At 37.4% G+C, this 27813-nt stretch overlaps 1 protein-coding gene across 2 annotated transcripts in view; it reads right to left on the bottom strand.

Moving 5' to 3' along the window:
- TNPO3 (transportin 3) overlaps nucleotides 1-27813 on the bottom strand; it is an 83633-nt gene that overhangs the window by 27484 nt on the left and 28336 nt on the right. For both annotated transcript variants that reach the window (XM_059074429.2, XM_067042212.1), the window contains 11 exons: nucleotides 27351-27424; nucleotides 25902-26058; nucleotides 15900-16043; nucleotides 13037-13212; nucleotides 12121-12259; nucleotides 10774-10920; nucleotides 8615-8722; nucleotides 6819-6910; nucleotides 4490-4629; nucleotides 2211-2402; nucleotides 82-173 (listed from right to left, as the gene is read on the bottom strand). In XM_059074429.2, the coding sequence (XP_058930412.1) occupies nucleotides 82-173; nucleotides 2211-2402; nucleotides 4490-4629; nucleotides 6819-6910; nucleotides 8615-8722; nucleotides 10774-10920; nucleotides 12121-12259; nucleotides 13037-13212; nucleotides 15900-16043; nucleotides 25902-26058; nucleotides 27351-27424 (1461 nt within the window). The remainder of the gene's footprint in view (nucleotides 1-81; nucleotides 174-2210; nucleotides 2403-4489; nucleotides 4630-6818; nucleotides 6911-8614; nucleotides 8723-10773; nucleotides 10921-12120; nucleotides 12260-13036; nucleotides 13213-15899; nucleotides 16044-25901; nucleotides 26059-27350; nucleotides 27425-27813) is intronic.

The raw sequence follows: 27813 nt of genomic DNA, 5'->3' as shown, positions 1-27813 counted from the left end.
TGCAAATAAAAAATTCTGTCTTTTCCTTTCTAACATGTAAACATATTATATTTGTTTCACCCCTTACTTAATTGGACTCACCTTTTTCAATGCCATAACCTGAACAGAACATAGTTCACTAAGACATTCAGTAATCTTATCCAAAGGTAATCTGGCTAGGACAAGTGCTGTCCCTGAAAGACAAAAGATGATACAAATGAAGAAAATAAAAGCTGAACTGAGGTAATTCATTGGTCTACATCATATAGCTAACAGAAAAGGCTGACTGGTTCCATTCTTTCAAAAAGATCAGCACTGTTTTTAAATTATAATAGTTTGTTATTTATGGTTGGGTTTTTCTTTATTTGGCTTAGAAGACCATACTGACTTTCACATTGACATTTACAACTGACGTTAATATTAAACTATTTCTCCTCAACAGCCTATTGGTTTAAAGATGTTTAAATACATAGCCCCTGGGCTTCCCTGGTGGCGCAGTGGTTAAGAATCCACCTGCCAATTCAGGGTACACGGGTTCAAGCCCTGGTCCAGGAAGATCCCACATGCCATGGAGCAAGTGAGCCCGTGCACCACAACTACTGAGCCGTGGTCCACACTACTGAAGCCCCCATGCCTAGAGCCTGTGCTCTGCAACAGGAGAAGCCACCACAATGAGAAGCCCGTACACTGCTATGGAGAGTGGCCCTTGGCTCGCTGCAACTAGAGAAAGCCCATGCACAGCAACAAAGACCCAATGCAGCCAAAATAAATAAATAACTTAAAAATTAAAAAATAAATAAACAAATAAAAATAAATAAATTTAAATACATAGCCCCACTTCCAATTCTTCAAAGATTTAAATGAGTGCTTTGAACAGAAAAGTAATAGTTAAGTTTGCCTTTCTTTCATTTTTAAATAGTTGCAAAAATCTCCCCTCTCCCTTTTCCCCCCAAATAAACAGTAATAAATCTATAAACCTTCACATCTGAATTAAAAACTGAATGATTTTTCTTGACAGTCTATAAACCATGGACGAATTAGATTTTTTATTTAAAACTAGGGGGAAAAAATCTAGCAAATACAATTTTCTCCTTTTAATTCATCCCTATAGAAAAGAATGTTACTAAAAAGTTTTCTATATGTAAAAGATACCACTGATATATCTGGGATGCCACATTCTATTATAAGTTAGACATCACATTAGCATCAAGGTTAAATTTCACTAGAAAATGACAAGATGGCAGCAATACCCACTGGCAGTAGTTAAGAAAAATCTGACCTGATTTAATGCCAGAAAATGTGGCAAAAGAAGATTGAAAAGAAAAGAAAATCTGTCTTGAAAATGCATAGTTACATTGGCTGGTAGGGAACCTGATCATAGAAGTGAGAAAGAACAGTTAGTTGACATTTAACAGTCATCCAATCTGGACAAGGCTGTCTGCCACTCAGAGACTTAAAAGATGCTGCACAGGCCGTATTACCCAATCTTTCATTTGATATACCCCAATAAAAGATTGCTCAATCTTTTATTTGATATACTAGCTTTAAGGATTTCACTACCTCACAGGACACCCCAATTTGTTTTCAGAAAGTATGGTTACAAAGCATTTTCTTTCTAGGAGCCAGTAAACTGTCAACAATCAATTCCTCATAAAAAAATCTGTTCCCTCTTTTCTAAGATAATCTTTCAAATATTTAAAAATAGCCACTGTGTTAAAAGTCTCCTCTAAGTCTTTTCCCCTAGCATAATATCTCTAGTTCTTCCATTACTCTGAGTTTCATCACCACCCTGGCTGTTTGCCTCTTGATCAGTGTAAACTGATTAGTAATGGTAAAGACCATTAAGCGACCAGAACCCTTGGCTTCTAGTTATAGAACTGAGCCAGGCACACTACCTTTAAATTTCCACTTACTTCTTTGGTATAGCAATGCTTATTTGGTCTCCGTTTTTATTCTTTCCCCCAACTCAAAAGGGAACTATGTTTAGTTCCAATGTGTTGTCCACCCAAAATCTAGGTTCGTGCTATAAATACTATAAGCACTTTGTATTAGTTATATAGCCTTAAAAGGCTACATGCATTCTAAGAATGCATGTACACATAATCAACACCCTCCCCTCTGAGTGACCTTCCCCATAACTGAGTAAACTGCAACTGAAAAGTGGGATACAACTGATATAACCCCTAGAAGTGGCTTAGAGACTGTTCCTTCTTAATATCTTAAGTAAATACCTTTTAGCAAGCCCACAGCAGCTTCTGGAGACAACATGAAGGAATCAAGGGAACGGGCAATCTCTAGGAGTCCATGAAAGTGCTGAGCCATGTGGTCTCGGCAGACAGAGCAAATGTTATGAATGGCTTTGGCTGCAGCAGAAGCTAGAGGTTTTTCACACAGTCCTTTCATCAAATAGCCCAACACAGGGTCTAAGGAGAAAATCCATACGTAAAGATTACATTATTTGTAACTCAAGGAAAATTTCTATTTGTTAAAACAAAGGTCTTACATTCCCTTTTTAAGCAAAAGAACCATTTTTTTAAAATGATATGTGTTTAAACTCCAATGTTTTTATATATAAAAATGGAGCTGATCTCACTGACAAATGGTGTCAGAGAGAGTTCTATCTATTTATCTTCCATTTCTTTCCTTGTGGAAATCAACTGTTGCTTGTTGCTAGGGTTTCACAGAGCACAGTTTGAAAACCACTGATTCAGTCTGAAACCACTGGTGGATATAACCATCAAGTATTAATAGGGTAATGTAAGAAAGACGATAAAGCTCAGAGAGTACCATTATACTCAGAGATTAGTCACTTTGTTAAAAAAAAAAAAAAAAAAAAAGCAGTCTACATTAATCAGGACAATGACAGTTATCTAAAGCTGACACTTTTATACTTGCTTCTTTATAATTATAAAAGGCTCCCAAACCACACAAATGGATCTTTAGCACTTCTAAAAGAATTCATTCATTATGTTTTACTTTCTGACAAATATAAGTGTTCTAAGAAAAGTCATTACAAAGGCGAATTCCTATAAAGCAAATCCTACTTATCCTTTACCTTGCTTCATAAAAATCAGAATGTTTTTATATGAAAAAACCCTAAGAAAAATCATCCATGGTTAAAGAGCACTTTATGTGTACTACAGAGTAACCGCATACCAAACCTCATAAAAGAAGTAATCTCTGAAAGCCCATTTAAAAGTTACCTCCATTTCTAGTCTAATGACAAAAACGATGCACCAACCCAGCATGAACCTGCTCCCCTCCACAAAAAAAAAAAAAAAAAAGGCCTGTTTAGCATGGGAATCAGAACTAGAATCTAAAACCTAGCCCACGCAACTCTAATACTATAGGCTTCAATGATTCTCAAATTAAATATTTGTGTTTTTGACTATTCTAGAGTAAGTATGAACACTCAGCAATTTGTCTTCTAATTGAGGCACAAATTTGAATGAGATACTACAGGTGGTACTGAATGGTAAGTCTTAACAAACAGATAAACCCACTTAGTTTCTTTGTGGAAAAAGTGTTCAGAAAAGAAAGCCAAATTTTGAGACAGATAACGGAAGTGAAGAGATTTAAGAATTAGAAAATAGGTATTTTGAAAAAATTTTTAAATGGTATGTTGAACTTGAAAGTGGTTCAGCTATGATGTAATAAGCCTATCTATCTTATATGCTCTGTATACAGAAACAAGAAAATAGGAACACACATCTCTTTTTAAGTAAGCGTTTCAGTCAATAAAAAAAGATCATGTGTAAAATAAAATCAAGTTGAAAGGTGGTAATAAAGATAAGTACAGCACAAACTTAATGATATTCACAAATTTGAGAATTCTTAAAATTCTCAGAATATATCAGTCTTGAACACCAGGTAGGCTTAACATATTTTAACCTAGATAAGTTATTTAGTCTCTCTGTATTTGTTTCCTCATCTACAAAATGAGGGGATTAGAAGAAATTATTTCTAAATTTACTTGCAATTCTAAAGTTATTTTATATGATCTTTAGTTATTTTTTCAAGTCAGTAAAGGCAGCCAGAGGTTATGTAAACTCAACACTCTTCATTCTAGTTTGTACTTATTTAGTTTCAATAATAATTCTTAGTTTTTAAATGGAGCATGTATTTAACACTGAAATAACACCCGGCCCCCTTTGCTTTAGCCTATTAGCAGCTTCTAGTTTAGAACTACAGGACAGTCTGATTAGCTCAAGCCTATGCCAAAGCCTAACAAAGACAGAAATAGTTATGCTGAAGCAGAGTACTAGTAGCAAACTGTTTCCCTATCTAGAGATCTAATCTTTCAAAGGTCCTTTCTCCAAAGTCTGATCAGATTATAAAATGTTGTATCAACTAAGCAATAACTCATAAATTTAGTCTCAGTGTCTAGAAAAAACATTCTACCTATCAATAAAAGAGAAAGTAGGAAAACAAAAGCAAAAGTTAAGAGAGAGAAAGAAAGAAACCAGAAAAAACAGAAGCAGCAGCTGCAGAAGGGAGTGTTCACACATACCAAGGAACTGAGGATTTCGATCAACCACTTCGCTCATCTCTCCAACCAATTCAATGCTGGTGTATCGCACAGCTGTATGTACGGTCTCTGGGAGACGGACAACTCCTTCTAGGACCTCCACAAGTGTTGGATTGTTCTCCCTGAGTTTAGAAGGCAAGTACTCAGTTACCAATTTCAGAGGTTAGGTTCTGGCTAAAAAACAGGCTGCAATGACACAAATCATTGCTAAAGGGTTTCTTTCTAAATAAATAACCATTTGGATAAAAGTGTTTAACATCTGGTATGAAAGTTTTTTAACCCTCAAAAAGGGGGAAAAGACAGAAATGGAAAATATCATTGTTTCAGTTGAGAAGCATACTACTGCTCCTTAATCTTCTGAATGTCAGTGAAGTGTGTAAAGACACATCCTGCTATCAAATAAGGCTCTTCAAATTGGAGAGGCAGGCAATTACTGTGGATCAATGTCTTCTTTTAATGAATCCATTTTATTTATTCCTATATCTGCAGCACCTAGAACAGTGCCTGGCACACAGTGGGCACTCAATAAATATTGCTGAATGGCTAAATGAATGAATAAATAATTCTAGACCACTTGCTATTAGTTGTTATTCTCCAAAAGATTTCTTATAGCTGGATAATGGCTACTTTAAGAACAGGTAAGCATGGGTGGGCCAGCTCACTAATTAAAGAAACAAGAACACAAGCTGTAGGAATAAAGGTGCCCTGACTTAGAACATGAAGGGAAATTTAGGTTATCCAAATACTTTCCACAGCTCCATGAATTAACTTTTTCCCTTTCCTTCTCTTTTTTTCACTCCCCAAGAATACTGGCTGAAGTTCTTTAAGCAAAGTGGAGGATGCCCCCAAAGTGGTAGAACGTAATCCAGAAATGAAAGATGTTTAAAATGCAAATAAATCCTGGATTAGTGCAAGAGCACTCCTTGCTGATACACTAAGTCTATTAAGTCCTTCATACACTAAAAAAAAAATCGTAATCATGCAGTTGGCTTGAAATGTGGATAAACAAAAAACAAAATAAAATCTTCTCTCATTTATGCCTTATGCTTCCGACGGGCACTAAAATAATTATTGAGACTCTCTTCCCATCCTTTCTCATACCAACACAAATCAGTTAGATTATTAGTGTAATAATCTTCAGATTGTTACTGAAGGTTCCAAAAGATACCAAATGGGTTTAAGAGCAAATAGTATGATATGTGATTCAGGACCAGAGCTTCTTTTTTTTTTTTTTTTTTTTTTTTGCAGCACGTGGGCCTCTCACCTCTGTGGCCTCTCCCCTTGCGGAGCACAGGCTCCGGACGCGCAGGCCCAGTGGCCATGGCTCACGGGCCCAGCCGCTCCGCGGCATGTGGGATCTTCCCGGACCAGGTCACGAACCCGTGTCCCCTGCATCAGCAGGCAGACTCTCAACCACTGCGCCACCAGGGAAGCCCAGAACTTCTTAATAGAGAAAAACAAACCTACTCTATCTCCTTAAATATTTACTGGATTAGAAACAACATAAGATTTCATTGACTAGACCCTGTAAGACAGCTAAGAAAGAAGCACTGTACATTTTATGAATACATGCCTTAACCATCTCTCCAACCAAGGCCATGGACAGAGAGCTCAACTGCAGACATCTGATTACAATACAGGAAAACTTGACAGATACTAGCGTCGATTTATAAACTCACAGAACAAAGTAAATTCTGTTGTTAAGGATTCATGTTGAAATAATAAATAGAATTTCTATGCTAAGCAATTAGAAATCAAATTCTAATAATTTAAAAATTTCCAAAGACAAAAATAAAAATAATAATTGCCCTTTAGAGTTTGCTATTCTTTTAGGTGAAATGGTACCTATGCCTTGCCTGTCTGAAACTTACAAATGACTCTCCAAGACAGGAAAAAAGGAGAACAATATAATTAAATATTTGTAAGGATAACTCACCCAAGGTCACAAAAGCAGGTGAGAGCCAAATTAGTGCCTATTCAAATGCTTTTAAGCAAGTGCCAACAATTTAACAGTCTAACAAATTTCTGATTATACCAACTTGCACAAGGGAGCCTAGGTTGGGAAGATAAATCAGCATTCTTTTCCTAGCACCAAGAACAAAATAATTTTAACTCTAGGAAATGTGGTTAAAACATGGATATCAGCAATGCATGCTACTCTGGACTAGACTCAAGAAGTCAGAAGACTAGACAGCATTATAGAAGTAAGACGTTCTAAGAGTTTCCAAACATATCCCATATGATAATAATGTTGTAATTTTCCTTCCTCTGATATTAAGAGTTCCCAGCAAAAGACTTATTAGACACTCACGGATCAACACTCTTTGCTATAGCAGCCATGATAAAGAGAACCGCTTCTGTCACCTCCCAGGGTGGGTTGCCTTCTTTCAGAGTAGAATATAACTAGAGAAGAAGAGGTGGATTATGGATCCATTAAAAGGAAAACAGAATAGAATTCCAAAACAAACAAAACAAAAAACTCTGTTAGTTAAAATAAATCTAGCCCCTTGTTTCTAAATTTATCTCTCAGAGGCAGGGAAAAATAGTATCTTCATTTTTCAAATCTTCACTAACTCTAAGTAATACTAGTTTAATATCTGAAACAAACCCATTTAGGTCCCCAGGAGTATATCAAGATTATTGTCTACCCCACAAAATGAGTATTATGGAGAAAACAAAACATATTACACGAGTGTCTTTTCCTGGTCCTGATAATAACTCATAAATACATAAACACACTTAAAAATGAGGTATAATGTAAAACCTCGGCATATGCATTGGCTTTACATTTCTATTATTTTAACTACTTGTCTGCATCAACACTAGTAGCATAGATTAAATTCCTAAAAAGTAGCTGTTCTGAAGCACCCATCACAATACCATGTCCAAGCAAGGGGAGATGGGGAGAGACCAAGCAGAATACTCAGAGATGTCCAGAAACTTCCCAGGGTATATCCATCAGTGGAATGTGACTGGGTGTTAGTCTAAATAAGATTTCTGTAGTCAAATAACACACTGCTAGTTAAGATAAAATTAAACAATTCTCTTGTACGACTTCACAGAGACTTTAAATATACTATTTAAGTCATTTTCCAGTTTTAATTGACAGAACTGTTTTTTCTGGCAAAGAACATCTCATGAGACCGGTGTCCCACAGTACACATCTTGGACAAGACTAATAATTTATGTAAATTTGTAAACTGAGGTCTGGAGAAGAACAAGTAACTTGTTCAAAGCCGCAGAGCCAGTAAGAGAAGAGTTGAAATCTGAGCACAGGTCATCTGCCTGTGATCTGGGGATCTCACTAAATCTGCTTTCTAAGAATCCCCAACCCTTTCTAATTAGGTCAAGAAACATACTTTGTTTAACATAAAGAAATATAGTTATAATTTTATTAACACTTTCTAGATCAGAGGATGCCCCAAATACACAAAATGCCTGGATTACCCATCCCCCCAAATTAGGTTAGTTCAGTATTGCTGACAAAGCATTAAAACTAGTATTTCAGGATTCAGAGCATGATCCAGCAATATGAAAACCACCTGACATTATGCTAATGTTAAGTGATGTGGAATGGTGGTGACTACAACCTTATGATGTAAAATGTTACTCACTGATTGTCAGGAAAACCACAGGACTATGATTCTTCTACTCTAGTATAGTCACCTCTGGGATGAAACTGCAAAGGAATCTAACCATAAATGTGAACAAAGGAAATGCCAAATAACTAAGAGTTGCCAGGAGTTGATACATAATTATTAAAGCAGAAAAACTTGTCTATTTTCCTGGCTAGGTCCAAATTCCCTATAAGTATGTTGGGGGCTTTAAGGTTTATCCATGATCTTCCATTTCAACTGAACAAGTGGAACAACTCTCACTAGCAAGATTATAGTGTAAACCATAACTGAACTCTTCACGGCAATTGGCTTGTAAGATACTAAACAAACATAGCTACTATATGCCAGGCAGTGTGCTAGGCACCTGCATATCTACTGTCCCATTTAGCCATCAAGATTGAAGAAAAAGATGGAACACTTAGAGAAGACATAGAAGTTAACACAATTAAAGTGATTGGTAAAACTGCTAAGAATCTCCAAACGGGCTTACCTGAGCAAAACACTCCATAGACCCAATCAAGAAAATCAAGTCCTTCACCAGGTCTGACACCCTCATCCGAAACTCCCCAAAGTCATCAGTCTCCTCAGGAACCCCCTCCTAAAATTTCAAATCAGATAACATTTGTTTTAAACTAAGGCTTTCATTTACTTTATAAAATCAAGAATAAAAAAGCCATTAAGCAGTCCAGTCCCAATGAACAAAAAGATGAATCGCCTAAATCACAAAGACATTTTACTATAGAGGGTATCCCAAACTCTTAGGTGTGTCAAGTCAATACAACCTATCCTCTGCCTTGACTATTAGAAACGCTTCTCTTTTTTTGCGTGTCCCAGCTACATCTTGCCTGCTGTTGGAAAAATCTGGAGTGGTGGGGGTGGGAAGTGACCTAGAAGAAGTGGTAACTTAAGAGTTTATTAGCCGATCTAGATAAGGTCTAGCTTTTTATTACTGAATAAGCCTCTGAAGCTTTATGGTTCAAGATCTACCAAAATCAACCATTATCACAAGAACTAGACACAGAATAGAATATTAGACTTTAAAAAGAATTTTATATAGGTGGACAGATACATAATAAGACAGGTATAATAAAATATTAATGGTAGAATTTAGGTAGTAGGTATATAGATATTCACCATAAAATCATTTTCCTTTTGCTGTATATTTGAAATTTTTCATTAAAAAATAGAGATCATTTACATTTCATGCTTAAGTTTTTCTTATTCCAACACCCTCCTGTGAGTAAACTAAGGCTTACCAATTGTGAGATGGTTATGGGCATGTGTAAGAATCTTGGACCATGGGTATCTGGGGAAAGTCCTTTGTATTATTGACAATTGCTGATCTAGTTCAACCTCCTTGCTTTAAGATGAAAAAATTAAAGTCAAGGAATGAGGAGGAAACAATGGCTGTCTCAGATGAGATAATGAATTATGACGTGCAGGCTCAGCGGCCACGGCTCACGGGCCCAGCCGCTCCGCGGCATGTGGGATCCTCCCGGACCGGGGCACAAACCCGTGTCCCCTGCATTGGCAGGCGGATTCTCAACCACTGTGCCACCAGGGAAGTCCGATTCCTCAGTTTTAAAAAAAAGTAGTGAAAACCACTAAACTAAATCATCACTAAGGTTCTGTGGAAATACAAAATACCACAACTCAAATAACAACATTAACATTAAAAAGAATAGACAGTTTTCATGTCAGATTTAATAGTAAGCAATAGGAAAAAAATCCACTCCAAGTTATAGGTTGAAGGACAGGGATATTAAACCAACCAACCAAAAGAATGAAATAAATGCTACAAAATTTGAAGTGACTAAGCAAAGAATGAGATTGAAGAGTTTTCCAATGGACTGTTTTATAATATTTCTAGTATATTTTCTTCTAAGCAAATAGATTATTTTTTATTTTAACTTACAAAATTAGTATAAGTAATATAAAGAAAAATGTGAACATATGTGTCGGGGGGGAGTCATAAGTTATTTTCCACATCCTCACACAAATATTTCACCTTTGCATTAGTTTTAATCCAACCACATATTTTATGCTATTAAAAATACATATTATAAAATCTGACATTAATTTTTCATTTAGCATACCAACTATTGCTATCTCAAGTTATTACTTTTAACTGCTGCATTATGATCCATCAGAATGCTACATAATAATATACGTAACTCTTTAATATTCTTTTTTTTGGCGGGGGCTGGGGACCATGCCACACAGCTTTCAGGATCTTCGTTTCCTGATCAGGGACTGAACGTGGACCACCAGCAGTGAAAACACCAAGTCACCAAGTCCTAACCACTGCACCACCAGGGAATTTCCTCTTCTAATACTCTTGTACGTGGGTTTACCATTTTTTACTTTTATAGATAATGCTTTGTACATAAAATAGCAATTTTTTTCTTCTGCAGAATTATTTAAGGTGAATTCCCAGAAGAATTACTGGCTCAGCAGGATTAAGTTCTTTTAACATAGACCTAGCACTCTTTATTTATTATACTGGTACTGACTTCTTCAGTGTAAGCTAGAGTGACAGAAAACCCGCAGATTCCATTAGCTTTATTCTCTATCTTTTCAGTTCCTTTTCAAGTTAGCATTGAAAAGAAGAGGAAATCAAGACTTGATTAAGTAGAGAAGAGAACTTACATGGTCTGGTTCCAGCTGGCAGTGGCGAGCCAAGGCATGAAGCAGCCTTTGAATGTAAGCTTTGAAGATGCCATGAATAACTTCATCATTAGTTTTGTATAAATGCTCCCCTAGTCGGTACCAAAAGTTAAAGGAAATTTCTACTACCTATCAAATTAAAAGAAAGAGAAAAGATGGTTTATTTGAATAAGAAAAGAAGGCAGTTTTATTATTACTAGGGCCAATGGGAAAGAAACACTTTAAAACAACATGAGTGGAACCAGTTAAGAAGCCACCTTTTTTCTAGCAGATTTATTATTATCCTCCCAAATTATCTTTCCATGTTAGACCCAAAACTCCATTTAGGATGACTGGCTTTACATTCTCTGTCTAGCCCTGGGATAACTTCTCCAACAGTATATTGGATTCTGAATTTAGAGAAACAGATACAGAAATGGAAGGCTATTTTTCCTAAATTCTGAAATTATTTATTTTCGAGACTAAAACACTTCTCACCAGATAAACCATCTACAAATACCTGTACAAACCACAGCTCAACTTACATATGGCACTGTTCAGAGGAATGATAATTATTAGGTAGTACAATACTTCTGCCCCAAAATGTTTTAAGTTTCAACAAAATCTAGATATCCTCATGAGATTATGTCAAACAAATACGCATTATCTTTTATATGATCAAAGAAAAAGGATTGAGACTCATAGGACTACTGAGCCCCTCCCTAAGAGGAGCCCTACCATCCTTTCCCATCAATGATCCAAAATGGAGCAATTTAAATAGAGCTAACCCAGCTTGGAAGTTCTTTCTCACTTCTTATACTATTAAGAGGAGATAAAGCTTCTTGAATAAGAGGAGGTTTTTTTTTTTTTTTTTTTTAATCTAGCAAACTTAAAAGAGGCCGCATGTCTTAGAAATTTTGCGATGAAGAAGACTCTTTAAGTTCTTTCAATGCCATTCTCATTTTCATCCATAATTTGGAGAAAACTTTTGTATGTTAAAACTTGTGGAGGTATAGTTAAGATTTGGTATGTTTTCTTTAGCTATAAAGCTCTAAAGAATAACTGACGCTAGAGAGGGGGCCTCAGTGGAAAAGTAAAAGGCTTTTTTTCTAACAGGTTCCTATACCAGTCAGCCCAGCTAACCAAGCAGGAAAACAGAAGAGAATCAAAGCCAAAGCCCAAATATATATTTTTAAAAAAATTCACAACAGAGGAAACTCCCCATCACATTAATTAAAAATAAAACTACAATTTCCCACAAATAAAAAGCTGGACAGGAGAAAATGGAATGCAGATAATATATGATATACAACTTGGAAAATAATGGCATTAGCATAGAATAAACACTACCTCATATTGAGGGTGTCCTGCACAGATAAGAAGCAGTTCTAGAGTTCGTAGGTCCCCAAGGCCTTGGCCTGGAGTACAAACAATTTTTTCAAGAAAAGTTTCACACAGTTCGGTGAAAATACGGCAGTAATTCAGAACTCTGTAAATGAAAGAGGAATGAGAACATCAAGTCAGAAATCTGGATATTATGTGTACATACTCAGACACGGTTAATCAAATAAATAAAAGCAATCCTCAGCCTAAGGGACATGTAGTGATTATTTGCTATGTTGTATCACAATTTCCATAACAAACATCTTTCCTTAAATCACATACTTTTATACATATAAGCAAATGACTCATAAGTCAGTTAAAATTCTCAATTATTAAAACATCTGAATAAAATTCCCATCAAATCACATTTGATACTTCAAAGGTCATCCCTAATTCTTAGAGCCTTGCCCTTTTTTTTTTTTTTTTTTTTTTTTTTTTTTTTTTTTTTTTTTTTTTTGTGGTATGCGGGCCTCTCACTGTTGTGGCCTCTCCCGTTGCGGAGCACAGGCTCCGGACGCGCAGGCCTAGCGGCCATGGCTCACGGGCTTAGTTGCTCCGTGGCATGTGGGATCTTCCCGGACCAGGGCACGAACCCGTGTCTCCTGCATCGGCAGGCGGATTCTCAACCACTGCGCCACCAGGGAAGCCCCGAGCCTTGCCCTTTTAAGTGCAAAAACTTACTACTCTCCATGATCACAACCTCTCCCTCTGCATTTGATTTGCCATTCTTGGTTCAGGTGAGAATAGCAGAGCATCTTGAGGATGCAATGTATATATTTACACAGAGTCACGAAGAATCACAAAGGATAAATAATAAAAGGTGACTTAAAAGAACACCAGACTGTATATGAATCCAGGTCTACTGCCTTTAATAATTACTCACTTATCTAAATCTTCACGTGCCACAGCCATATGATAGGCAGTCTCCAATGTCAGGACTCCTTGAAAAAGTTGCATGGCTAATGGCAAGTTGGTTTCCACATTCTCAATGGCATACAGAGCTGAGCATACGCAGTCTGAAGCAGCTTCATGTAGGTTGGATGAGGTCTTATCCTGTTGCTGGGAGGTAGCAGGAGTAGGGAAGTAAGAAGTTTGATCATTAAGCTGTAATCCAAGTAACAGGAAAGCAATTATAGCCTGTTTCTGAACATGTACTTTATTTAAATACGTAACAGCCTAATAGTCATGGCCTTCAACGAGACAACATCCATCAATCTTCCTATTTCTGACTATTATTTCTTTACATGCCAAGCAAATCAGCCTTTTTGTACCTCAATCATGGTCATATGACTTCTAAAATTCATATTTTCTTCCATACCAGTCCCTCCAAATGGAATTCCATGTGTTCCCTGCCCTATTTTAGTCTATGGAAATTTTCTCCATCTTTTTTTCTGATATTCAAATACTATTTAAAATGAAAGGGTCCAACAAGTATCAACACATCATTGTGCTATTTCAGAATACTAAGGTTAAATAGAGATTCTTAAAGCTTCTGGGGAAGAGAGGAGAATGTAACTCAGAAAGGAGCAAAAATCAGTTTATCCACCTTCTCATTAGCAATGATGCCTGCCAGTATATAAGAAAGCAAGGTCTTAGAAATTTTGAAGAAAAAGAATAGTGAACCTAGAACTCTATACCTAGCTAAATCATTGATTAAGAATGAAATAAAAACATTTCTCAGGAATGCATGCAAAAACTCAATATTTATTTTCCACATATCCTTCTGAGGAAGGTATTTGAGGTAGGTCAAAAAAAAAAAGGTTAAACTAATCCAGAAGAAGAGTAAAGAAGTCCCAGGATGACAGCTGGGGAGCAGATCAAACGAGCAACTGACACAAATTAGAGACTATTAGAAGGTTCAAGGAGGGAGGCCTCCAGGGTTTCTATTCAGGACAGTACAGTTGAGAGGTTGGATAAATTTAGTGAAGGCATATTGGTCTTCTGTGAATAATAAAAAAAACAAGGACATTTAGAATCTCTGCAGGGGAGAGCAGGGAGCTATAAAACCAGGGTTGGGAAAGCACAAAGACAAAAATTATTCATTAGGTTATTCTTAGATTGAGTGGCAGTGAATTCAAAAATATTCACTGTATTAACTATGTTTCAAAAGTTAAATGTTCAAATTTATTCTTTTATATATATCAAGTATTATTATTATTATTATTTTTTGCGGTACGCGGGCCTCTCACTGTTGTGGCCTCTCCCGTTGCGGAGCACAGGCTCCAGACGCGCAGGCTCAGCAGCCATGGCTCACGGGCTTAGCTGCTCCACGGCATGTGGGATGTTCCCAGACCGGGGCACGAACCTGCGTCCCCTGCATCGGCAGGCGGACTCTCAATCACTGCACCACCAGGGAAGTCCTATCAAGTATTATTTTAAAAATATTTTTTAAAAAAGAACTATAGGGGAAAAGTTATATAATAAGGTCGTGGTCCAAGCATAAAGCAAACTACAATATTTCGTTTTATGTGGCATGATTTCAAACCGCTGAAAAAAATTTAAGAACGAGAATACATTTGACCCTGACTCTAGAAACACTCTTAAGTAACAGGACCTAACACTGGATCAGTAGAGAAGACAATATAACCCTAGCACACTACTTAGCTTGTTCCTTACCCCAATCTCAGTTCCCAAGAGTCACCACTGTTTTAAGTTTGAAGTGTATTCTACACTGTCCTCCATTCATATGTAAACTTATTTACACACTTTTTAAACAAAAGTGGGACCTGAATTTTTTAATACTGACCACTCTTCACACAACTTGGTGAGATGAGAATCAAAATTACCATTATTGACGTATGGCATCAATAGACATGGAGACAAAGATAATGATTAGCAAAACGATTATTAGCATCCTAAGTTTCCTGAATTTTAGCTTCTGATCCAAGAATGACAGCAAAAATACACGAACAACAGTACAATACCAAAAATGTCTCCTTGAAGAATGTGTTTTCCTTTTCTTTCTTTAATTCACAGTGATATCAATCTAGTATCATGCTAAATCTTCTAAATTATAGTGCACCAGCATACAACCAGTATGGAAACACAGAGTTTCCATACTAATATGTGTTCATGGAAGGAAAACCATCAGGGAGAAACAGACAAAGTCACACCCACCTCCAAAGACCTGTTTAACATTTGTGCTTGAGGTATTGCTGTTTCTTGTTCTAAAAACTAGTCTTATTCTAAGCACTCACTTACTCTTTGCCTACCAAGACAGAGGAATGTATTACTAGGCATTGTTACTTTTAAAGTTTAAGGAACAAATGCACAAGTATATAGAAATACATTACTTCTGATCTCAAAAACCCAAAATTCATCCTATACATACCCTGATGTTTAAGTAAACTACCTCAATTACAAAGATAATATTCTGATTTGTAATTGTCTCAAACACCCAATGGCCATTATTAGAAACACACAACTTAATACTTTTAAAATAAGAAAAAGAGACCAATGGTTTTTTGTTACTTGAATTTTAATATGTAAATCATTGATCTATACATATCTACATATAAGACTGCTTTCCTCTTAAACCTAACTACATTTTATTCTGAACACTAAAACTAATATCTTAATTTGGTACTTGGCAACAAGGAACAGACAGTGTTGCTTTCTTACCATACACTTTCTACTCACTCCGCAAAACTCTGGAAACACTCTTATATCCCAGTAGGGCGGTTACCCTAAGTGACTATGTGCCAGAAACAAACAAAAACTATTTCATAAACAAAGCCATTACTTACCAAAACCTCAAAAAGGAGTGCTAATAACTTATTGTTAGCCATGAAGTTACTATCCAAAACTCCTAAGTTAAACCAACTTCCCAAACAGCGAAAGACCTTCATAAGCATTTTCTCATCTGTTCCTGCTTTTTCTACACAAGTCATCTGAAAAGAAGAAAAAAAAGTTACAACAAATGATGTCAATCTTTATATTTAAAATATTATTACAATCACCTTACAGGTGTAATGATGAGAAGGATAACAATAACAGCTAACAATTAAAAGTGCTTTCTAATTGCCAGACACTGTCTCATCACTCTTTTTTTTTAAATTAATTAATTTATTTATTTTTGGCTGCGTTGGGTCTCCACTGCTGTGCGCAGGCTTTCTCTAGTTGTGGCAAGTGGGATCTACTCTTCATTGCAGTGCACAGGCTTCTCATTGCGGTGGCTTCTCTTGTAGAGGAGCACAGGCTCTAGGTGTGTGGGCTTCACTAGTTGTGGTACGCGGGCTCAGCAGCTGTGGCTCACAGCTCTAGAGCGCAGGCTCAGCAGTTGTGGCACATGGGCTTAGTTGCTCCATGGCATATGGGATCTTCCCAGACCAGGGCTCGAACCCGGGTCCCCTGCACTGGCAGGAGGATCCTTAACCACTGCGCCACCAGGGAAGCCCTGTCTCATCACTCTTAATTCACTTAATCCCCACTAAAACTGTATAGGTATGTACTATTATTATCTCCACTTTCTCAACTGGGAAACTGAGGTACAGAGAGGTAACAGACTGGTTCAAAGATAGATATGTTTCAGAAACTATTATCAGTATATTTCTTAGATCCAACGTCTGCATTAATGTAATCTTATCAATAGAATTGTCTTTAAAGTAATACTCATTATCTCAGCCATGAAAAAGAATGAAATTTGTCATGTGAAACAACCATGGATGGACCTGGAGAGGAGGGTATTATGCTTAGTGAAATAGGAAAGAAAAATATTGTATGTTATCACTTATATGTGGAATCTAAAAACTGAAACAAACAAATGAATATATCAAAACAAACAGACTCACAGAGAACAAAGTAGTGGTCACCAGTGGGGAGAGGGGAAGAGGAGAGGGGGGAAGATAAGGGTAGGGGATTAAGAGGTACAAACTACTATGTATAAAATAAATAAGCAATAAGCATATATCGTACAGCACAGGAAATATAGCCAATATTTTACAATAACTTTAAATGGAGTATAATCTATAAAAATTCTGAATCACTATGTTGTACACTTGAAACTAATATTGTAAATCAATTATATCTCAATAAAAATTAATAAAATAAATAACACATCTATACACTCAATTTCTCTGTGTGTGTGTGTGTGTGTGTGTGTGTGTGTGTGTGTGTGTGTGTGTGTGGTGTACGTGGGCCTCTCACTGTTGTGGCCTCTCCCGTTGCGGAGCACAGGCTCCAGACATGCAGGCTCAGCAGCCATAGCTCACGGGCACAGCCGCTCCGCGGCACATGGGATCTTCCTGGACCAGGGCATGAACCCATGTCCCCTGCATTGGCAGGCGGACTCGCAACCACTGCACCACCAGGGAAGCCCATACACTCGATTTTATAGAGTAGAAATAAGCTAGTTGTATTACTGTATAATTGCTTCATGAAAAGCTGGTATTTCAGCTTCAGCATCGGAATACTCTAGCAAATATACCGTCCACAGAAAGTGATATTACTATAAATATGATAGTTTATAAAAGATAAAATGAAAAGTCAGACTAAAACTCACCATTGTTTCTCTTTGTAAACTGTTTTTGTGATGTATACTTTTTCCAAAGTAAGGTGTAATGCAACTCTTTCTGGATAAAGAATGTTTAAAAATAGGCACTTCCCTGGTGGCGCAGTGGTTGAGAATCTGCCTGCCAATGCAGGGGACACGGGTTTGATCCCTGGTCCAGGAAGATCCCACATGCTGTGGAGCAACTAAGCCTGTGAGCCACAACTACTGAGTCCGTGCACCACAACTACTGAAGCCTGTGCACCTAGAGCCCGTGCTCTGCAACAAGAGAAGCCACCACAATGAGAAACCCGTGCACCACAACAAAGAGTAGCCCCCACTCGCTGCAACTAGAGAAAGCCTGTGCACAGCAACGAAGACCCAACACAGCCAACAATAAATAAATAAATAATTTTTTTAAAAAAGAATGTTTAAAAATAACTTTTGCAGGCAATGGATTACAAGTATCATAACTGCCATGGCATTTAGGATGCATGGGGCGGGGTAGTGGTATGTAATCCCATAATGATCTAAATGCTGAGAATTACACTTCCAAGTAGCCATGTTCCCCCTATGTTTGTAGTATCAAGCGATAATAATTACATACTTATTAATTAGTTTGAATTACACTGAACTGAACTGAAATGAATGAAGAAAAAAGAAAAGATTCAAGTAAGTGCATGGCAACCACATACCCAACAACAAACACACACATCTAAATCTTTGAAGCTCTTGCTATAAACTCATGACACAATTGCTTGGCCTTTATGCTTCCTGAATGACATTTCAATTTTAATAAGGCGTGATGTTTACAAATGGAAGGACTTGATTATACATTCTAACTACTGACTCAAACTTAAGACAGAATTTTGGAAAAACCTTACATCTAAAACTAGCTGTTCTGAAGAGAAGAAATTCTATTAATTAAATCAAACACTCACCACAAAGCCTCAGAACTAAGAGATGCCTTCAGTTTCTCTTTGAGAACTGTATTATTAAAGACTCTTGTCTCTTACTAAAGTTAAGACCTCAAAAGCTAAAAGATAAATACCAGAAGAGCTCACCAGTAAAAATATAGCAGAGGTAAATAATAATAGATCTTGAATTAACGAAATGGAGAATAAATGAAGAAAAAAATTAGATGCCAGGCTCAGTTTAAGAGCAAGAAGAATAATATTTTAAAAAATTATAAAGTTCAATACAATGTTTAGGAATAAGTCCATTTGAATAGACCACAAAAGTATAATACTGACAAGAAAATAAGATAGAATAGAACCATTAACGAGAACGTGGGGGAACTGAATGAAAAGGTTCTAAGAAGCCTTTGGTATCTATTACAGCCAAACACCTATTTTTCTTGGTAACTGTGGACTAATTTCTCTGCTTGTAATTTCACGCTCTAGGTTCTATAACATGACAAGCTACATGACAGAATTATAGACCTTATTAAGTACCACAAGGATATATTTTTCATATTTCATGATGATGAATCAAGCTAACACCTGTTGCCAATTGTGATAAAGTGCTAAGTCAAGTCCAATGGCTAACTGCACTTGCCCATCGTGGCAGTAATGATGACTGTAAGGACTACAGTGGCTACTGCATTTTTTTTAGTTCACTTGAGTGCTTACAAAAAATGACAAGCTCGGGTCGGTTAACCCAACTCAAGTCACAGTCTGAGAACTAGACAGCTTCCACAGCAGCTCCAAATAAAGCTCTTATTTTTTGTAGCTGCAGGGCTAATACTGCTGGAACTCATATACAAAGTTTAATTGTGTGGCTTGCTGAATTACAAACAACAGTAGAATTTATAAGTCTCACCGAGTTTCTCATGTGAAAGTTCTGAAATTGACTGGTAAAGAATGGACTTCTGATGCATGGAATGGAGACATCTGGTTGGACCCTAATGAAACTGATAATCCTGAAACCCCAAGTCTACCTTACCAATAAAAGTGGCCTGCCTTCCAGTGTCTGAGATCAGCCTTCCTCAGCTTGAAAGCCCTGTAAAAACCCCATGTGAGACAGATGCCTTGAAAGAGGATGCCCAATCTCTTTAATACCTACCACAACCATCCCCTGTACCACTCATAACTAGGGTCAAATCTCAGAAGGTTCTAGGGGAACAGGTACATGCAGGAGGAAATAACTTATACACCAAGAGAACTGTAAAACTTTGCTTATATGTGTCTGAAGAAAGCTGGGAAACATGCAGGAGTGTATTCTAAAGGTGTTAGACCAAGGAAGGCTGGAATATAACACTAGATTGAGCCAAACTCATTGATACGAGTGTACTTCCTTGAGATTCTGGATTTAATGAGTATATGGAGCCTCTGGGAAGTACCAATAGGAATATCGTAGTGCAAATACCTAGGATTTTGGAACAAATCTATGCTCTCTTCTGCAGGTAACTATTTTCCTTTTGAGAAGCAGCTTCTGGTTTGCTACTGGGCCTTGGTAGGCCTTATCCATAGGACACCAATCTCATCAACACCTGAGGTTCCCATCATGAACTAAGTTGTCTGAACTACCTAGCCATAAGGTTGGGCATGCATAGCAGCAATTTGTCATCAAATGGAAATGATATAAGGAGACTGAGTACGGGAAGGTTTGGAAGCTACAAAAACGTTGCATGAGTAGGTGGCTCAGGTTCCTTTGACACCACCTCTTCTTGCATTGATTCATCCCCTTCAATCCATGCCTGTGGCCTCCTGGGGTGTTCCTTACAAACCAGATAACTGAAGAAGAAAAAATTCAAGCCTGGATTACAGATGGCTCTGCATAATATGCTGGTACCACCTGAGGGTAGACAGCTGCAGCATTACAGGCCCACTCAGGGGCTTTAGTGAAGGCCAGTGCTGAAGGAAAACCCTCCTAGTGAGAATATCTTCAAGCAATACACATGGCTGTCCACCATGTCTGGAGTGAGAGATGACCAGAAATATGGATCTCCACTTATTCATGGACATTTGTCAATCATTTGGATGGATGATCAGGGATTTGGTAGAAACAGGATTGGAAGATTGGTGACAAGGAAGTCTGAGGAAGATGTATATGAATGATATATTTTTTGAATTTTTGAATTTATTTTTTTATACAGCAGGTTCTTATTAGTTATCCATTTTATACATATTAGTGTATACATGTCAATTCCAACCTCCCAATTCACCCCACCACCACCACCCCCACCCGCAACTTTCCCCCCTTGGTGTCCATACGTTTGTTCTCTACATCTATGTCTCTATTTCTGCCCTGCAAACCGGTTCATCTGTACCATTCTTCTAGGTTCTACATATATGCGTTATGAATGATATTTAAATGGGCACAGCCTGTGATGATATATCTGCCCTATGTGAATACCCACCAAAGGGCATCCACTATAAAGGAATCTCCCAACGATAGATGGACAAAATGACAAACTCTATGATGTCAGCCTCCTTCCCTAGACACCCAGTGCTTGCTCAGTGGGCTCATAAACAAAGGAGCCATAGTAGCAGGAATATAGGCTAAACATGGAGTTAACATGGATTTCCAACTACCAAGGCTTAACTGGTAAACACTGCTGATGAGTGTCAAACCTATCAACAGCAGAGACCAACACTTAGTCCCCAGTGGCACATCCCCCATGGGGACCACATTCATTGATTATATTGGACTTCCATCATGGAGGAAGCAGAGATTTGTCCAGAGGATTAGACCCATATTCTGGATATAGAGCTGTCTTCTCTGCTTGTAATGTTTCTGTCAGCACTATCATTCATGGACTCACAGAATACCACATGCAACCATCATGGTTTCATAGCTAATCAAGAAACTCATATCAGAGTAAAGTAAGTACAGCAACTTTGAGCTCTACTGGTTTGGAGATCTTGGGCCCAAAGAAGGAATACTTCTATCAAGAAACACAGAAATAATTCCAGTGAACTGGAAGATAAGACTACCACCTGGACAATTTGGGCTTCTTATGCCACTGAACCAACAGGAACTTTACAGGCTGGAGTGACAGATCCCAATTACCAAGGAAAAACTGTGTTGCTTCTATATAATCAAAGCAAGGAGCTCCAGGTCTGTAACCCAGAGGATTTTCTAGGGAGCCTCTTAGTACTTCCACACCCAAAAAGTTAATGGAAAACTACAGAAGCAACAATCCACAAAGGCAGGATGATTGAGGGCTCAGACTCTTGGGGAATGAAGCCTTGGGTCACTTCACAGAGTAAAGAACCCCAAGCATCTGAGCTTCTGGCTAGGGCAGATGTCTCAGTCCATTCAGGCTGCTATTAACAGAATAACACAGAATAGGTGGCCTATAAACAATAGAAATCTTTCTCACAGTTCTGGAGACTGGAAGACCAAGATCAAGGTACCAGTGTCTGGTGAGGACCTGCTTCTTGGTTCACAAACAACTGTCTTTTTACTGTGTCTTCACATGGCATAAAGGAGAAGGGAGTTCTCTGGGGCCTCTTTTATATGGGCACTAATCCCATTCATGAGAGCTCCACTGTCATGACCTAATCACCTCCCAAAGGCCACATCTCCAATACCATCACCTTGGGGATTTGCTTTCAACATATGAATTTCCTGGGGCGAGGGGGGTTTGGACACACAAATATTCAGCCTATAGCAGCAGAGAAAAGATGAAATGAGTTGTGGAAGAAGAAAGCCATCGATACCAATTATAACCTTGTTAATCAATATATATGTGAGGGCTGTAGTAGCTCTGCATATTTCCTATTTGCTTGTTACACCACTGTACTGGAGTTTAAATGTACGTAAAAGAGTACATATGGAGGGCTTCCCTGGTGGCACAGTGGTTAAGAATCCACCTCCCAGTGCAGGGGGACACGGGTTTGAGCCCCGGTCTGGGAAGATCCCACATGCCGCAGAGCAACTAAGCCCGTGCACCACAACTACTGAGCCCGCATGCCACAACTACTGAAGCCCATGCTCCTAGAGCCTGTGCTCCGCAACAAGAGAAGCCAAGGCAATGAGAAGCCCACACACCACAAAGAAGAGTAGCCCCCACTCGCTGCAACTAAAGAAAGCCCGCATGCAGCAACAAAGACCCAACACAGCCAAAACCAAATAAATAAATAAATAAATAAATTTTTAAAAAAAGAATATGCAGCTTCTTCAGCCCCAGACTCCTAGCTCCTCTGGTGCCAGCTCTTGCAGTGAACTGACCAGCAGTTTCTCCAGCAGCTCCCTCCCTCACCCCTAACAGTTTTATAGCAAAGTGCTTCTGGCTCCTAAGAAATGTGCAACTTCTTCTCCAGCACCAGATTCAGTGCACTTAAATTCTCCAGTGCCTACAGTGCACAGTAGCCAGCAGCTTCCCCTGGCACTCCCACGCCCAGGTGATTTTGTGGCAGAATGCCTCTGGTGAGACACCTTCCCTAACAACTTTCTTGGGCTTCCTGGAAAGCAGAGTTCCAGCAAGCTTGAGGACAGATTTTCAGCGGCATGCAGCACCACAATGACTTCTTTACCATAGCTATACCATCACCAACAGGGTCTGAATCTCAGTCCTGGGAGGGAGGTGAACTCTTCCTTCCTTGGAAACTCTATCTCAGCCTTGGAGTTAATGACTGCTCCTTGTATCTGTTTTATTTCTATATTCTTTAGAGCTCTCTTTACCTCTTACTAGACAAGCCCTCATTACTATAGATGCCTGTTATAGTTAAACATTCTTTATATTAAAAAGCCCCAACAAATTACTAAGTGGTTTCTCTCTCCTGACTGGACCCAAACTGATACTAAAAGGAACTAAGGATTCTAGATCTGGGGCATGAAAGTAACTAGATGAATACTAGTCATCTTTTTCTGTTAGGAAGTAAAGAAGTGCTCCAGTAGCCAAAGTTACAACATTTAAAGCATCAGAAGAATAACTTAAGCAGACATCCTGAATCAATGAAAATCCACGGGTCTATAATACAGCATAAAGAGAAAGCCAGGGAAAAAAAGGAACTTTTTTTTCCCTTTTCTTTTTTTTTTTTTTTTTTTTGCATTACGCAGGCTCCAGACGCGCAGGCTCAGCGGCCATGGCTCACGGGCCTAGCCATTCCATGGCATGTGGGATCTTCCTGGACCAGGGCACGAACCCATGTCCCCTGCATCAGCAGGCAGACTCTCAACCACTGCGCCACCAGGGAAGCCCAAAAAAGTAAAATTTAAGGCATCTTTAAAACAAAACCCTTATATTGAAAACAGGAAATTTAAAAGTTAAGATTCATCCTGCCTTTCTAGTGGGTACTCAGAAGAATGCTAATATATATGTAGAAGGAAAGACAAAATTACCAAAACATTACTTTGCAAATCACAATGAAATTCTTAAGGCAAGGATTATAAACTAGAATTTAACATTTGTACAAACTGCATTATTATACAAGGGGGGAAACAAACTTTATAAATGGAAGAATCAGACTATCATCATCCTAATCCAGTCAATCCTAGCATCACTAACAGAAGGTCAACCAAAAAGTATAACTTCTGATAAACTGCAGCATGAAGTATCTAACACGTTTTCTGGCCAAAAATGTTTAACCTTTTAAAATTAATCCATCAAACCTTTCAGTCTTTCTTACCAGGGTTCTGGGAAAGAATTAATTCCTGCAGAAAATGATCTGAGTGCCTATTTTCTCAATCATCCTATGGATGGTATACAGGAGAAAATTCATTACAAACAATGGGTGCCTTAGGGCATTTGAGGCTTAATTCTCTTGAGGAATGCCTACCAGTAGGGTTGCTTTAGATATAACTTCCAATTAGAGGAATTACAAAGAATAGAAAAACAAATTAAATGAAACAAAGACAAGGCAACAGAAAATCCAGGAGGTAAGAAGATGCTTTATAAAACTAGTCCAATCTCTTCAACAAATCAATGTCATTTTGAAAAAGAAGGAGAAGAGGGACTGTGATTAAGTCATAATAATTTGATACAAGGTATGGTTCTAGACTGGATACTGATTTGGAAATATGCTGTAAATGCTATTTTAGGACCAACTCAGGAAATGTGAATATGGTTTAGGTATTTATTAGATGATATAAAAACTTACTGAAATAGAAAGATGAAGCTGGATGACTGGAAAAGCAGGCTGCAGAAGGGTAGGTAGAACATATTTTCATTTGGATTTTCAAAATCTGTATATATGTTCACAGAGGATATGTGCTAAAGGATTAATAAATAGTGTGATCCCAGGTGGTTTGAATGTAATTTGCTTATCTACATTTGCTAATTTTCTATTACATTATTTCTTTAAAATAAATGGTTAATTGAAAAATACATTTAACTTAAAAAAGTTTCCAATGAATTTCTAACACCAAACTGAACACAATTTTAAACAAAATTTTGTTTTTTCAAATAAAAAGTTCTATGATGCTGAAGTACTGAAACACATTACTGAAAAATAACCTATTATAAACCACACTGTTGAGAAAATTGAGCTGGACTATAAAGACCTAAAAATGAGATGAGAGCTAGATAATCAATTTAATACCATCTAGTAGTTCAGAAATCAGCAAAATTTTTCTATAAAGGACCAGACAGTAAATATTTTAGGCTTTGCAGACCATATGGCCTCTGAAAACTGTTCAATTCTGCTGTTTTAGCCCAAAATTATGGACACAGACAATGTGTAACTGAATGGGCATGACTGTGTTCTAATAAAACTTTATTTACAGAAATAGGTAACCAGCCCATGGACCATAAATTTACCTACCCTGGTCTAGGGCATTAAAATTTCCACCTAATCAAAAATTAACTCTTTTTTAAAGGATGGTGTAGTATTAGCTAATCTATAATTGTGATACGGCTCAAAGGTCAAGTAAAGTCCTGTACCACCACCCTATCAAAAAATCTCAATTCATCACTTAGAGAGGATCCTTTCCTAAAGTAAATTTATACACACTTCCCTTAGCACAGTCCTTGATCAAGTGCCTACAGTCGGTGGCATGAAGAAGCAGAAAAGCAAGGGACATGTAATCAGAAGACCTGAGTTCAAACTCTGAATTAGCAGTGGTGTCACTCTAAAGCCTGTTTCTCATTCATAAAATGGAGAGAACACCACCCTCAAAGCATTACTTAGAAGCTCAAAAAGTACAGCTTCTGAAAGTACTTTTTAACTGTAAAGTATTATATAAATGCCACCGTATTATCATTGTCAAATTTTGCTAAGAAAGCTATTTCACAATAGTGCATTTGAATTACTAAATAACCACCAAGGCTTTTTGCCCCTAGGCAGCAACTCAGTATTTCAATCATACTCACCAATAGAGATACCACTGTACTAGAATAGAAGGCCAAATCTTCTATAATTTCTGTACGCCGGTTAGCTCCAATTCGTAAGGAACGACTATGTACTTCTTCAGGTAACACTGTAAGGATCTCCAGCAGAAAAGGCAGAGAAGTTACATCATTGCTATATCTAGGAAAGAAAAGAGGAGAGATATAAGTTATTCAGAATGTGCACCACACTCACAATCACAGCCCCACACAATCACATAAGATACCAACAGCCATCAGAACAACCACAACAACAAAAGTAGAATTCTCACTACTGTTAAAGGGGAGAAAAATAGATATACTTTTTTGGAAAGATATCTAGAAATCAAAATTTCAACTTGCATAATAATCTTTGACCCAGCAATTCCACTTCCAGAAATTTATCTGTCAGAAAAATCTCACATACACATGCAGATGTATATGCACAAGTATTTTTTTATAACAGCAAAAATACTGGAAAAATATAAAGGTCCTCCATAAATAGACAGAATAAAAAAGGTTACAGATATCATACAATGGAACATATACAACCATTATAACAAGTACCTATGTCATAACGTGAGATGTCCACAATGTATTAAGCAAAAAAAAGGATATGAAACATATTTTTACATAAAACTGAAAAAAATACATACGTGTATGCATATTAATATATATGCACTTATTTATTTTAAAATGCTTAAAGGGAAGTCTAGAGGGCTATATAGTCAATCACCAATAGTGGTTACTTATAAAATACAGGAATAGGAAGAGGGGAAGGTATTTACTTTTTACTTTGAAAGCTTCCATACTGCTAGAATTTTTTCAAAGAGCATATATTAACATTATTAATAAAAAGTTTCTTAAAACAAAAAATAAATTATCCACGTAAAGGTTTTAATGACACACTATAGTTGGTGGTAAAAAGGACATCCACTTTGCTCAAAAATAATTTCCTAACCAAATGCCAAAATGCAAGCAAATATCAAGATTCTTGCCAAGACCATGAGGAAATACGTAACTCAAAGCAGCAAGCTCCATATATCTAAAAATAATACTGTCCCTTTTATAGACATGAAATAAACCCCAATTAGTAAGAATGTATACTCATAACAACTTTCAATTTAATATAATCTGAAACATTCTGACAATGTTTCTATAAAAACCACTGATATGACAGTGGGAGTGATCCACAAGGCAATGAAATACATTGTTGTAGTTAATTCAAGAAGCGTGTGTGTGTGCGTGTAAACTATGAAGTTCTTTTAAGTCCCACATGACATATTTCTGTAGTATTTAAATTTTAAATGATTTTCTTTTAATGTAACAAAAGTTGATAAATAATTCTACGTTAAGAGTTTGGCGGGATTAGTCCAAATGTCTAGCTATTGCTAACATATTTCTCTGTGTAGGTTAATGGTAAACGCTAGCATACAGTCAATACAAGTTACTTACTTTTCTACCAATGTTTGTACACATCCCTTCCAGGAAGGCATCTGTAGAGCAAGGTCTGCTATTGCTAAAGCCAGCTGAGTAAGAAGAGATTAAATAAACGAATAGACAGATGAACAGAAATAGAGTTAGCATCAATATTAACTGGAAAGCAAAGAAACTAAATTTCTTCCAAACAATATGACAACTAAGACTGTGACACCGCCCTCCTTCTCACCCCCACAGCTACATATCATGTAAATTCTTCTGGGTTAACTACAAATTGCTGGGATTTAAAAGTTAACCTTTAAAAATGAAAAACCAAATCAAAAAAATAACAAAAAGAAGTCAGAAAGGACAGATTTTCCTCAGAATATACCAATACTTACTTTTATTTGGCAATACCATAGAACTTCATGGACATATAAATTATACTCTGCCAAAATGCCAAAGCTACTGACAAAGTCAGCCCTTTGACTCACTCCTC

The sequence above is a fragment of the Kogia breviceps genome, chromosome 9 (assembly GCF_026419965.1).
Source record: "Kogia breviceps isolate mKogBre1 chromosome 9, mKogBre1 haplotype 1, whole genome shotgun sequence".
NCBI classification, from domain to species: Eukaryota; Metazoa; Chordata; class Mammalia; order Artiodactyla; family Physeteridae; genus Kogia; species Kogia breviceps.
This window is presented reverse-complemented; position numbering and strand designations above follow the sequence as displayed.